This window comes from Rhizomucor pusillus (assembly GCF_041956525.1).
Source record: "Rhizomucor pusillus strain CBS 183.67 unplaced genomic scaffold VTP01scaffold_6, whole genome shotgun sequence".
NCBI lineage: Eukaryota > Fungi > Mucoromycota > Mucoromycetes > Mucorales > Lichtheimiaceae > Rhizomucor > Rhizomucor pusillus.
This window is the reverse complement of record NW_027192148.1, coordinates 1,016,474-1,029,979: the sequence shown is the minus strand read 5'-3', so window position 1 is coordinate 1,029,979 and position 13,506 is coordinate 1,016,474. Positions and strand designations below refer to the sequence as shown.

Here is a 13,506-nt window from a genome sequence, read left to right as displayed (position 1 = left end):
CCTTCTTTCTCTCCCTTGTATCATTCTGTTACACGGTGGATGGTATATATACATTGACATCCTCATCTCTACTACCAAACTTTGTATGATGTCACGTAAAGCATGTCCATCATGTCGTCTTCATCACGCCGCTGCTGCTGCTGGAGCGCTGTTGATGTTCTCGATTTCCTGCCGCTATCGTGGTGGATGCGATAGTACCCTATGCCATCTGATTCACGCTGCCGCTTGAGTGATAACAGAATAGGATCGACGGTCGTCGTCGTCGACGACGATTGCTGGGAGGATATCTGCTGGTGTCGGTGAGATCCGGCAGCAGCAGTTTCGATGTTTGCCAGATCACACGCTCTCTCAAGCGAATAGCCGTCCTGGTAGTCGCAGTTATCAAGAAGATAAAGGCCGTTGGTTCTTTTTGGATTGTGGTGGGCTTGCGGCGGAGTCAGCGAATGATGAAACGCTGCTGCTGCTGCTGTTGTTGTTGTTGACAGCATTTGGTGGTGGTGGTGCTGCTGTTCTTGCATCTGCTGCATCGTGATATTTCGCGGTGATATGATCTCGTTCATGCATGCTGGTGCATCTCGAGAGCGAGCTTCTGCTTGGCGTTTACCGAATAACTGGAAATAGCAGAGACGTTTCTTGAACGAATGGCGCTTTACAATAAAGAGAGTAATGAGTATTATTGCGAACGTTGCACACAACACAATCAGTACAATGGATAGTGTCGATAATTCGGATAGTTTGAAGGAGAGATCTCTGGCAACCGTTCCGTCGTTCGCGATAATGGCAAGCGATGATCCATCATTGTCACCACCGTCGTTTTCTGTTTTAGACATGCTTGTTGACCACGGCTAGACAAGAAAGTAAAAAAGCTTGTTTGTGCGAATAGAACATCTGTAGCCTTGTTCGCTTATCCAATTGAGTGAAACTTGCCGAGGGAGTGTCTCGGGCGAAAAGAGAATGCCCGAACCTGTGCCTTGTTGAAAACAGATTGCCTATACTAAGGATAATAATAAATATTTTAGGTTAATGACAATGATACTCAGCGAGCGAGCGAGCGAGCGCGCACGCATGATCGACGCGGTGCCCAAAACGCGCTCCTGTGCAGGATTACCGCGCTCACCCCAAGTCCCGCAACTCCCAAATTCAGTCGAACTAGAACCTTTGACCGTGACAATGTCCTCCTCCGTGCGTAATTGTTAGTATACCTCCAATCATGTAAAGTCGCACCTACTCACAGTTTGCTTACAGCTCCAGATCCTGAGACTAGCTCGATCGCAAGCAGTCAGACCTCAGGGACACGAGAATTTCCTTCACAACCGACAGAGTCATCAGTCAATGTCCACAATGTAGATCAGTTCCTGCAGAAGCAGTTCAGCAACTTCCATTCTGGTAAGCTATAGACAGCAAAGCAGAATTTGATTACGTACGATCAAGTCTCTCTCTCTCTCTCTCTCTGAACTATCTTCTATGCAGCCATTGTCAAGACAAGATTGAGAAAAGCCTTCCAAGAGAAATACCCAAAGATAGAGCCCGTGATCAAAAAGTACGGTCTGAACGAGGAACAACTAGTTGTCATGCTGGACCTGATATTCTGCGGAAAACTTGGTGAGTGTGTTTGCAAATCTTTTTTGTCACACATGGCATTGGATTGCTAAGCGATATCTCAGGGGACTTTAATTGCATAAAGCTCATCAACCTGTTGCTACCTCGACATGGTGTATCAGAGAAGCATGTGTTACGTATTTTTGCACACCTTTCGTGTCGAGAATACAGCACTCGTGTAATGGTATGTGTCGTTTAATAGCACTCTGATTGAATTTATTGCTAACTGTGTAATGTTCCAGTCTAAATTGCTGAAATGGGTCATCACGATCTACGAACTACTCGACTCGACTGAACAGATTAGTAAATTGTACTCTGTTCTTTTCCACTATCTTTCTATGGAGACCTTGAGGCAAGTTCTGCAATGGTTGTTCGTAACGCAAACAAGGAATTAACAAAAGTTTTGTTGATAGACCGGAACTTTGCCACTTGCTCTATTTCATGACGAAACGTGTGCACGTAAAACCCTACCGAATCCGCTATCTGTAAGTCCAGAACGTAAATGTGCGACATTTATCTATTTTACTGAGGATAATATGTAGGCTGTCAATTGTGGAAAAATCTACATCTGGCATGGAGCCACATGTATTTGGTCTTTTGGATACCTATCGAGCATACTATCCTGAAATTAATCTCCCGCGGACCAGCAAGAAGAGACAGATATTCAGTGTAAGCGAACGATAAGGACATGTTCCTAGTGACAAAATGCTGAGACGTATAAAATTCTACTTAGCATCCAGACCCTGCCGCCAAGGAATATATACAGCAAATACGATTGGAATGGGATCAATCTGCGGAAGTACCGAATTTAGATTTGCACAAACCCGCCCTTGACAATCCACCGGTAAAGGAGAAAAGAAAATATCTATAGTCTACAATTTCGGTATTGATACGGTACATCCCAGGTAAAACGGAGGAAAGTTAATGATAAGAGCCTCACTGTCCCGAACACCGTAACCAGTCGTGTTGACATTGTAAGTATATTGCGAACAAGCATCTGTAGCAGGTCCTAATTTCAAAACAGGGCTCCATCACTATTGGAGATATCCCCGATGCGGAGCACCTGGCTGAAAGCATCGATAAACTTGAGCTGCCAGACCAGCTTGCGACCATTCTGGAGAACAGGATGTTGCAGCACTTGCTAGTATGCAGCCCATCCGACACTACAGTATTACGTTTAAGTCTTTGGCTGGGCCAAGCACTGCAAAGTCTGCTAAAATGGAGCAACCACACTGAAGTATCTAAGGAGTCGTTCGCAGAGCTCATTCGAAAGCTCGTAACACTATCACGTATTACCAAGGTATAACGTGCTACTTGCAACGCAGCGGATTATCTGCCTCTCTAACTAACAAACGGTGTCAAGGCTCATCTTCCTCTCATCGAAACGTTTTTGCGGGATTTCCTGCAAACGTGGAATGGTGTTCATCTAGTACAAGAAATATTCGAACTTCTCACATATGTTAAACCAACTACCTTTGAGGGTAAGCTGCTGTGTTCATTTAAAGAAGTAGTCACGATCTTGTACATTGACACTTTATATTGTAGATTTATACGAGAACTTCCTGAAACCTCTGTACAGGTTATTCTGGCGCTCCGATGCGCTCTGGAAGGTATGTATAGCTTATGGAATACGAGTTCTGAACAATACTCTAAAATTGGCACTTACAGGCTCGTCTGATACTTTGTTACACGGAATGGTTTAAAAACTGGGCTCTACTTGACTGGAACCGACATGCTCAGCGGCGCCGCAGTGCGGATGATGAGGACTATGAACTTGATACCGATGAAGTGTAAGCGCTTGTCAGTGATATCTACATTGTAAGAAAAAATTACTGATAATTTATTAGCATTTGGTTATTCGAGGGCCTGTCATTCAACGTCGACTACTTTCGAGTCATGCAGCTTTTTATTCAGCACGTTGATCGCCTGAGCGTTATGGGATACGTATTGGAGGGCGATCATCCATTATTGCAGCATGCATCCCTTTCATTTTTCGAATTTGTATCATCAATGTCCATCCATCACGACATACCCGAGATTATCATACCTGCTGGTCCTATCGTCTATCGATCCTTCCTCACAACATCCGCAATGGCCATGTCCCGTATTTGCGGCATCGTCAACCAATACAAGAAGGCTTTTGAAGTAAACGATCGGAAGACAGGAGACTGGGTAACGCGCCACACAGTCGAATACTTGAACCATTTCAATACCTATGTGATGGACTTGTGCAATGCTCTGTGGCGTAACCTTGCATTAAGCCACTCAAACCCGAGCGAACTTGCATTTTCATTTACAGAGTAGGAAGAAAAACTATTTGATACATAATTATTATCGTAGCTAACTTCACATACATAGTGAAATTACAGAGGCGTTTGCTGCTATCTGCGACGCACGAGATCAAACCCTGAACCTGGTCCTATCGTTAACACATTCTCCGGCTCTTGCAAACTTTTCAAAACGGTTTATGGATGTAAGTAAAATAGATTAATGGAAGAAAACTAGGGCAACGCAGATACTGATAAGTGGATTGTCAGGGCAAAGAAGAGGAAGCTGAGACAGAGCTGCGACACGATGGACCAATCACTGCTCAGCTGCTAAAATCTCTTGGAAAGGTAAATTGACTAGATGCGAGGAGAGAGCCGCGACCGTGCAGTAACAGGATGATAGGATGGAGGCGTTAAAATATCATACGGAGAGTTCCGAGTGGAGCTACTCGATTATCTGCATCATCTTGGATTTGATGGTATCTACAAGTTATTGTATGGATCGATGGTGTCGCTCATAGAGAGGAGAGAGAGGAGATCCTCTGAACAAACGAGTACTGAAGAACGAATGAGTTGTGAAGAAACCTCTCAAGAAATGAGAACTGAAGAAGATGAATAAATGCTTATCCAATATCAACAAACAGATGATATTGATGACGACGTATCGCTTGCAAATGTCCTCTGCTGCTACCACTGCTGCTGATATTTGCAATTGGAATGGGAAGGGACCGATGTGACTTTGCCTCGACGTCCACGATTCCGACACCCAGGAAGTCTGCGAGTTTATTTTTGAGAGCACTTTTAATCCGCTGCATAAAACAATTGTGGACACTGTCATGCGATATTACAGAGAGAGATAAAGAGAGAGAGAGAGAGAGTTAGAGACCAAGGATATCTGTTGACTATTAGGATGCAATGTATTATTAAAGTGCATACGCTGGTAGGTTGAACATGGAAAGGATAAAAAGGGGCGTGGAGCGAGCTTGTGTTCGGAGTGCTGCAGGCAACAAAGGAGGAACTGTGCTGGCGTCTTTTTTAAGTTGCACAACACGTGCGATAGTGCCACACTTGCTTTTGAGAGCGCTGCTACACCCCTCTTTTTATTTTTTCCTCCTCTCCTCCTTCTTCATCTCGCAACAGAAGCTGCTTTTGTAAGTGTATTCACCAAGGAATATGGAAGCGCTGCATCGTCGGTCACTCTTGTTACACCGACCGCACGCTTTCCCAGCGTGTATACAGACAGCGCGTCTTCTCATCTCGTTTTATCTGTCATAGCCTGCTTCATCCACAAAGTTTCCAGTCGTCATCATGAGAGAAATCATCCACATTCAAGCTGGTAAGAAACCTACATATGAACATGGTCTTGAACGTTTACTGACGCGTCGAAAAACCCTTTGCGAAATAACAGGCCAGTGCGGTAACCAAGTGTGTTGTTGAAGGGGATAGGAGCGGGCGAGCCGACGTAACTGACAGAAGGAGTTCTTTGCTTTGCTTGCATTATAGATCGGTCAAAAGTTCTGGGAAACCATTTCTCAGGAACACGGTATCGACACCACTGGTGCCTACGCCGGCGACAATGATCTTCAGCTCGAGAGAATCAATGTAAGAAGCGCGCGCTCTCGGAATAAGCACGACTAGGACACTGACGGATAATCCTGTTAAAAGGTCTACTACAACGAAGGTTCCTCCGGCAAATACGTCCCAAGGTAATAATCAGAGATAGAGAAAGCGTTGATTGCGAGTTGGGAAGCCGCGAGACTAAGAGTACAAATTTTTTTGTGCAGAGCTGTCTTGGTTGATCTTGAACCTGCCACCATGGATGCTATCCGTGGCAGCGGTTACGGAAAGCTTTTCCGCCCTGACAACTTTGTTTCTGCACAGTCTGGTGCTGGTAACTCCTGGGCAAAGGGCTACTACACCGAGGGTGCCGAGCTTGTTGAATCTGTCTTGGACATTGTCCGCAAGGAAGCCGAACACACTGACTGCCTTCAGGGCTTCCAGTTGGCACACTCCCTTGGTGGTGGTACCGGTTCCGGTCTTGGCTCCCTCTTGCTCTCCAAGATCCGTGAAGAATACCCCGACCGTATGCTTTGCACATACTCTGTCGTGCCCTCTCCCAAGGTCTCTGACACTGTTGTCGAGCCTTACAACGCTGTTCTCTCCGTTCACCAGCTTGTTGAGAACTGCGATGCCACTTTCTGCATTGACAACGAGGCCTTGTACGATATCTGCTTCCGTACCTTGAAGCTCTCCAACCCTGGTTACGGCGAACTCAATCAGCTTGTCTCTGCTGTCATGTCTGGTGTCTCCACCAGCTTGCGTTTCCCTGGTCAGCTTAACTCTGACCTTCGTAAGCTCTTTGTCAACATGGGTAAGTGGAAGAAGAAAGAGGAAGAGGAAGGTTAAGAGTATGTCTAATGTTATCAACGCACTGCAGTGCCCTTTCCGCGTCTTCACTTCTTCATGGTTGGTTTCGCACCCTTGACCGCCTTCAACTCGCAGCAATACCGCAACTTGAGCGTCCCTGAACTCACTGCTCAAATGTTTGACGCTCGCAACATGATGGCTGCTTCCGATCCTCGCCACGGCCGCTACCTTACTGTTGCCACCATCTTCCGTGGTCGCTTGTCCACCAAGGAAGTTGAGAACCAAATGCTTGCTGTGCAACAAAAGAACTCTTCCTACTTTGTCGAGTGGATTCCCAACAGCGTCAAGACCTCTCTCTGCGATATTCCTCCCAAGGGTCTCAAGATGTCTGGTACTTTCATTGGTAACAGCACTGCTATCCAGGAACTCTTCAAGCGTGTCAACGAACAGTTCACTGCCATGTTCCGTCGCAAGGCTTTCTTGCACTGGTACACCGGTGAAGGCATGGACGAAATGGAGTTCACTGAAGCCGAGTCCAACATGAACGATCTTGTCTCCGAATACCAGCAATACCAGGAAGCAACTGCCGACGAAGAGCTCGTCGATGAAGAGGAATACCTTGAAGAAGAAGAGGATGCTGGTGTCCTTGAGGACGAGCAATTGGAGTAAAGCTCTTCTTCTTCTTTTTCTTCTTTCTTTTTTGCTTTAGTAACCAATACGAAAAAGGACAAGCATAATCTTTCTCTATTATCATTCCCCCTTTTTTTCTTATCACGCAACCCTCTCTACCAGAGTAATGCCTATGGTCTATGCCCTTGTCTGAATACAATATACTGGCTTTGAAGACGACCGTTTTTATACAATGTGGTTTTTGTGCCAAAGCTATTACTGCTGTTACCTTCTGAGTTGAAATTGGTTCTGTCACACCAAGCAAGAAGTTGAGCCCATTGCTTGTCTTGCGCGATCGGTTTGTGGTCATGAACTTTTCTTCTCAAAATGCAGGCCTAGGCGACCTGGAAGACTCGCTCGAAAGCAACCCGTTTGCAGACAGTCCACCTTCGCGGCACACAGAAGAGAACAATAATACATTGGCGATCGGCCAAGACTTGCCGACCCAAGAACCTGATCAGCCTTACACTGCAGAAGAACCAGAGTCAACGGCGGTAGCAGCAGCGGCGACAGCTCAGAGCAGCGACGACGTTGACGTTGCCCAGAATTTGGAAAACCTCCATATATATACTGAACAAAGTGCAGAGCAGCAGCAACAGCAACAACAAGAAACATATCATCAGCAAGAACAAGAACAGCAGCAATCGGGTGAACAGCAAGATAGCCAGGTTTGTTCGGGCATCAAGCAGAAGAAAAAATGGTGGCAAACAGCTAATATATATTTTTCTTTCCAGTCAGAAAGCTTTGAGATACCAAAGAGCGGATCGCGCCCGTATTTTGAAGTGTCCGTCCAAGATCCACAAAAAGTCGGAGACACTATTAATGCGCATATCGTGTACAAAGTCAGGACCAAGGTAAAAAAAAAATCATATCCCCACCTCCAAAAAAAAAAGTCGAAAAGAAAATATTCCACTGTTTGCTTACAAACTAGACATCGGATAGACCAATTCACCTGCATTCCGAGCGCCGGAAGTGGTGGTCGCTAGACGGTACCGGGATTTTCTGTGGCTGTACAATCAACTGACGCTAGGCAACCCGGGAGTGATCGTGCCTCCGGTTCCAGAGAAACATGCTCTCGGTAAGCAATTTTTTTTTTCTTTCTTGTCGAGGATGTTTTGACTTGGAGTTGGATAGGTCGTTTCCAGGACGAATTTGTCGAATCCCGGCGCATTGCGCTGGAACGGTGTTTACAAAAGATTGTTTCCCATCCTATGCTGTACGGTGACCCTGACCTTAAAGTATTCCTTGAGAGTGAGTCATTCAACGTCGAGGTGAGTGATTGCCATAGGATCCCGCAAAGATGCATGCCTTAACAATAACTCTTATATACAGAAACGTCAGAAACGCGCAGAGCCCGAGCAGCCGAAAATCGGGCTGATGCGATCATTTGGAGAAACCATATCCAATGCAGCTAGCAACCCATTTTCAAAATTCGTTGAAGTGGATGAGTGGTTCGCATCCAAGAAAAACCAGCTGGATGCACTTGAGGCGCAACTCAAGGCCCTGCTTAAAAGTGTAGAAAGCGTCGTGAAACAGAGGAAAAGGTAAAAAAAAAAAGAAAAAAGAAAATATACAAAGTACATAAATCTGTGAGCCAATATTGATATGCCCTTCAGATCTCGGTGCAGCTATTGCTGAATTTGGCGAGAGCATGATACCCTTGGCATCCGCAGAGTTGGATCATAACTTATCTTCACATCTCAAGGCATTAGCTGACATCCACAAGCAAATGAAAGAATTACATGAACAGCAGGTGAGGCTGGAGGTGTACTCTTTTTTTGCGTGTATGTAGTTTGCTTGCTAACTAATAACAGGCACACCACGATGTTCTTACGTTGGAGCATACGATTGATGAGTACATACGGATTATCGGATCTATCAGGGTAAGTAATACTAAGGAGGTTTGGCATCCAGTTTTACGGCGGTACTGATGCAAAGGCTTTGGAGTTGGCGTTTAATACTCGGATCAAAGCGTATCAAACGTTCCAACAGGCAGAGTCGGAATGGCAAAAGAAATTAGCGCTCCAAGAAAAGCTAAGGGCCCAAAGCAAAACGGACAGGGCAAACGCTGCGCAGCAGGAGATTAATGAGGTTAATATATTTGACCTAAAACGACGACGATGCTTTGAGCTTATTGACTTGGCTTCTCCAGGCGAAGCAAAGAATGGATGAATGCAATCAAGAGTACCAAGAGATATCGAAACTGATCAAGAGTGAGCTCGACCGTTTTGACAAGGATAAAGTTGACGATTTTAGACAAAGTGTTGAGCAATTTCTCGCGAGCATGATTGAGCATCAAAAGCAGGCAGGTCTTTTTTTAATAAGGTTTGCCTTAACTTTATAAAGCTGCTAACGCAAACAGTCTAGATCATAGCTTTATGGGAATCCTTTTTCCAGCAGACAGAGGCGTTTGTGGAATCCACAGCAGATAATGACGCAATGGTGCCACCAGTTACTACGTCTACTACTACTACGCAGCAACAGCCACAGCAGCAGCAGCATTGATTCCTTCCTCTCCACACCTCCACAGTACCGCAATTACTATCTACCTTGTTTTTGTTTTCTACAAGCTGGCATATTTTTCCCCGACCATCGGAAAGGACATATATAAATATACAATTGAAAGCACATGTCACTGATTGTATATATGTGAGATGGTTAAACGTACAAAAGTTGCTATATATAAGCGGGATGCATAAACTGACGAATGCAAGGAGTCGTCAGCTCGAGAAAAAAGGGGTTTTAGCAAATGCGAATGATAGTAGAGAAACAAACAAGTACAAATTCCAGGGGCTCGGGGGGTGCGGGCGGGACTCGATGCTCACAAGAAGAAGGGGTTCAATATGTGTGTGTGTGTGCGCGTGGCGTGATGTAAAATGTGAGCTACCATATTGCTGGATTACGACCGAGAGAGGGTGGGCAATTACGTGCATGCACACACACACACACACGCAAAGCTTTATACAATGGTATATCCTGTCAGGATGATGATGATAACGACGACGATGATGACGATGATGATGATGAGCAGGAGAAGGTGGTGGAGGATGAATTGCTGCTGCTGCCGCTGCCGCTGCCGGCGCTGTTGTTGTTGTTATTATTGTTTGTGGTGGTGCTATGGATTTTGGCGTGTCGACGGAGATTGCTAACTACCGAGAACCGACGGCCGCATCCTTCGACGTTGCACTTGAATGGTTTCTATAACGAGAAAGAACCGTCATTACATGTGAGTATGTTTACATTGTTGCTTTTTTCTTCGGTTGAAATGGCAATATTATTATCCCAAACGCAGATTATTATTATTATTACCTCTCCTGTGTGGCTATGCATGTGTGTTGCCAATGAACTCGGTCGAGTGAAGCGTTTGACGCACACGGTGCATTTGTATCGTCGCGGAGTCGCTGTGACGACCTTGTTGTTGGTATCCATCCCGTTCGGAGGCGACGGCGGGCTGCGTTTGGCGTGATGCTGCTGTTTTTGTTGCTGGTCCAAGTATTGATGATGAAGATGATGATGATGCGCCTTGGATGATGGGTTCATCACCACGGCAGCAGCAGCAGCAGCGGCAGGATGATGCGAGATGGAAGGCACCGGCGTTGAGAAGGAGGAATAGGACATTGGTGGTCGTTGTTCTTCAGGATGTCCGTGTGTGTAAGGAAAAGACCGTCTGTGGAGATGATGGTATTGATAGTGATGAGGAGGAGGATGATGGAGATTGGTAGCATACGGCATTGGGCCTTGCTGCTGGATAGCAGCAGCTGAAGACGATGTCCATTCAGCAGGATCGTGTGGATAATTGATGCCGGTGTGATGTGCTGGAAACATTACATGCGGTGCAAATTGATGGTGGTGAGGTGGCCCGAGCGTATAGCCACATGCTGGCCCTCCTCCTGCCTGCTGCTGTTGCTGAATGTTCCAAGCATGCGTAGGAAACGGCGACGAGACTGGCCGGCTGCCGCCGCCACCACCACCACCACCACCACCATGCATCGTGGTAAATTCGTTGTTTGGCAAATAATTGCTATTCACGGCGGCGAGTGCGGCGCTGGTGTCGTTGGCTGCTACTCCGGCTGCCTCCGCGCTGCTAGAGTTGCGGCCACCACGCCAACATCTTAGTTGATGATGCTGCGGTGGCGTTCCATCTGTTGCCGGTGGCGTTGGAAGGGGCACGCGAGCCAGGGATCTTGTAGTACTGCTGCTGCTGGCGCCTCCTGAAGTTGCGGAGCTCATGTCCAATGAAGTGGAGTCTGGGACCGGCGAAAGGGGCTGTCTAATGCCGCATGACTGTTCTTGGCTTTGTTGCGAAAACATATACGGTCTAGGTGAGCCTTCCATGTATGGATTGAGGATCTGGCTGCTGCTGCTGCTTTGACACTCTTCGGATGGATCGAACTTTGCTGAAGGAGGAGCAAGGTCGATGTTGCTCGTGGTAGCATCGAGAGGCGCTGGTGCTGGTGCTTCGTATGTCGCGTCAACAAGCGAGCCGTTCGTGCTACTGCTGAGTGAACTGGATGTCAAGCTGCATACCGGCGACGTGGATACCGTTGCCACTGCTGCTGCTGCTGCTGCCGCCGTCGCACTTGTGGTGGTATTTGCCAGGATATGTAAAGATTCGCCTCGCTGCAGTATTGCACGGTGCATTGAAGTAGCAGTAGTGTCCTCGAGTGACGATGACGGCAGGACGTGACGGGGGACAGTAAACTCCATATGTACAGAGAGAGAGGAACCGCTGTTGGCGTCGGATCAGCTGGAAAAGTTATGCAAGAAAAAGAAGAAGGATAAAAGAAAATATATAAAGTTAATTTAGCTGAAGGAAAAAGAGAGAGTGTGTGTGTGTGAGAGAGAGAGAGAGAGTGCGAGAAGAAAGGAAGAAGAAGAAAGAGGAGAGGAGGAGTCTATATCTTTTCCTTTTACATTAGCGTAAACGTAAAGAGAGTGCTCTTTTTAAAATGAGTAGAGTTAAAAAAATCCAGGGGGGCACAAGGGACAGAAGTTCCAGATGGAAACCCGCTTATTTGTGCGTGCTACGTGCTATTGTATATGTTGCTGCTGCTGCTGCTGTTGGCTGTTGGTTGCTGGCTGCCTGCTGCTGCTGTCGGCAAAAACATGCTGCCCTGTTGTTTTGCTTGTGTTGTTGTGCGTTTGCTGCAGTATGCTGTGCGACCTTCCGTTGACAAATTGGGTAATGTCCTCTTTTCCCTTGTTCTTCATGCTTGCTCTCGCTCTCTCTCTCTTTTGTTCTCTAAACTTCTGGCTTTAGTCTCTTCTTCTCCTTACTAATTATTGCCTTTATTAATCATCGAAGAGAGAGGCGTTTCATTTACTGTGCATACCTCCTACATTTATAGAGCCCTCCTTCCACTCCTGTTCTGTGTCTCGTGATCATACAAAGTCTGCTCGCTGCGTACATAAATGTACGAGAATAGCCTAGCATGCAAGCAATATTTAACAAGGGAGCTTTGCGTTGACGCTCTTCATTCTCCATAGAGCACGGACCCGTGTGTCTTTCGGGACTGATATTTGCTTTTACCAATCTTGCTTTCTGATTCTAGAAAGTCGTCACATTTCACTTGGAAGCAAATGTCAATTGACATGATACAAAGGACGTTTCTGTGCATACATGCCATTTTCATGATATCAGCGGATTTCATACGTTAATGGATTTTGATTTATGAGAGCAAGATGACAATCTGTTTCATCTCACAGAGATACCTGATATTTAAAGATGCGTAGAAGACAGACCAAAGATGAACCTGAGTGTTGGTATAGATCCTATACTCCAAACAACGGAAAGGCCTTTAATTTGGTTGAAGAACAGCGATAGCAAAGGAAGCAGCGTTGGTTACTACTGGCTTAGACGTTCGAACTGCCCGAAACCATATTACAACATATGAATTATGCTCATACTCATCGATTGCTTGCTATGTTGATGCAAGCGCTGATCTTGCAGTCGCTTTTCTACGCGTGTACAGGGTTGGATGGAACGAATGGGATATAGGCGGATCCTGCTGTACAAAGTCAATCCATGAACTTGTAAGATAGAAATGGTTGATTATGCAACGAAACGTAAAGACGGGCATCTAGCAGAAAATTGGGGGAAAAGGTACCTCCCATTTTCCTCCACGCAGGAGCAGATCCCTGCCAATTTACAGTTATACTTTGTTTGATGAACATGTCCGATGCTTATTGACAGTGTCACGCTGCTTTCGAGTTAAAAAAAAAATAAGGGGGGTCGCATTTCCTTACCGGTAAATGTAAAATTGCGCACGCACACGAAATGCTAGGGAAGTTCAAGTCTTATTAAATAAAATTGACAAAAGCGCGACTACTAATTATCATCTCAACAAACAATTTGCAGAAAGGGTCCTCGACCGTCACCGGAACCGGAACTAATTCAGGAAAAGTTAAGAGTAATAGAACTTGTGGACATTGCCCTTGCCCTCCTTTATTCCCGGGACTCGGAACTGGAATTTGTACATTGTAGATAAACATAACACATTACGAATTAGGAGGAGGAAGAAGAAGAGGAGATCCTTCTTCCTCTCCGCTGTTCCCTTTCGCTGCTGCCCCGGATTGAGCATATATCTATACCATTAGGGAGGTC

The 13,506-nt window shown here is 46.0% G+C and overlaps 4 protein-coding genes across 4 annotated transcripts; 2 read left to right on the top strand and 2 right to left on the bottom strand.

Annotated features, from left to right (window-relative positions):
- Positions 1-71: 71 nt before the first annotated feature.
- VTP01DRAFT_9332 (uncharacterized protein) lies at positions 72-830 on the bottom strand (the record flags this gene model as incomplete). Its single annotated transcript, XM_069388553.1, has 1 exon — positions 72-830. One exon carries the CDS (start codon positions 828-830, stop codon positions 72-74), a length of 759 nt encoding a protein of 252 aa, XP_069240838.1.
- A 193-nt stretch (positions 831-1,023) lies between these two features.
- VTP01DRAFT_9331 (uncharacterized protein) lies at positions 1,024-7,056 on the top strand (the record flags this gene model as incomplete). The annotated part of the gene is made up of 25 exons (XM_069388552.1): positions 1,024-1,192; positions 1,246-1,386; positions 1,471-1,602; positions 1,665-1,783; positions 1,842-1,951; positions 2,013-2,084; positions 2,142-2,268; positions 2,333-2,443; positions 2,505-2,573; positions 2,624-2,899; positions 2,963-3,080; positions 3,145-3,209; positions 3,268-3,389; positions 3,447-3,899; positions 3,958-4,072; positions 4,137-4,214; positions 4,270-4,376; positions 4,927-5,017; positions 5,142-5,202; positions 5,275-5,291; positions 5,370-5,468; positions 5,532-5,572; positions 5,651-6,237; positions 6,304-6,898; positions 6,960-7,056. The coding sequence occupies 25 exons, from the start codon at positions 1,024-1,026 to the stop codon at positions 7,054-7,056; spliced, it is 3,972 nt and encodes a 1,323-aa protein (XP_069240837.1).
- Positions 7,057-7,210: 154 nt separating this feature from the next.
- On the top strand, positions 7,211-9,407 carry VTP01DRAFT_9330 (uncharacterized protein; the record flags this gene model as incomplete). Its single annotated transcript, XM_069388551.1, has 10 exons — positions 7,211-7,570; positions 7,637-7,756; positions 7,845-7,980; positions 8,037-8,173; positions 8,235-8,446; positions 8,553-8,655; positions 8,717-8,785; positions 8,841-8,993; positions 9,055-9,211; positions 9,277-9,407. 10 exons carry the CDS (start codon positions 7,211-7,213, stop codon positions 9,405-9,407), a joined length of 1,578 nt encoding a protein of 525 aa, XP_069240836.1.
- A 474-nt stretch (positions 9,408-9,881) lies between these two features.
- Positions 9,882-11,609, bottom strand: VTP01DRAFT_9329 (uncharacterized protein; the record flags this gene model as incomplete). The annotated part of the gene is made up of 2 exons (XM_069388549.1): positions 9,882-10,100; positions 10,212-11,609. 2 exons carry the CDS (start codon positions 11,607-11,609, stop codon positions 9,882-9,884), a joined length of 1,617 nt encoding a protein of 538 aa, XP_069240835.1.
- Between the last annotated feature and the right edge of the window lie 1,897 nt (positions 11,610-13,506).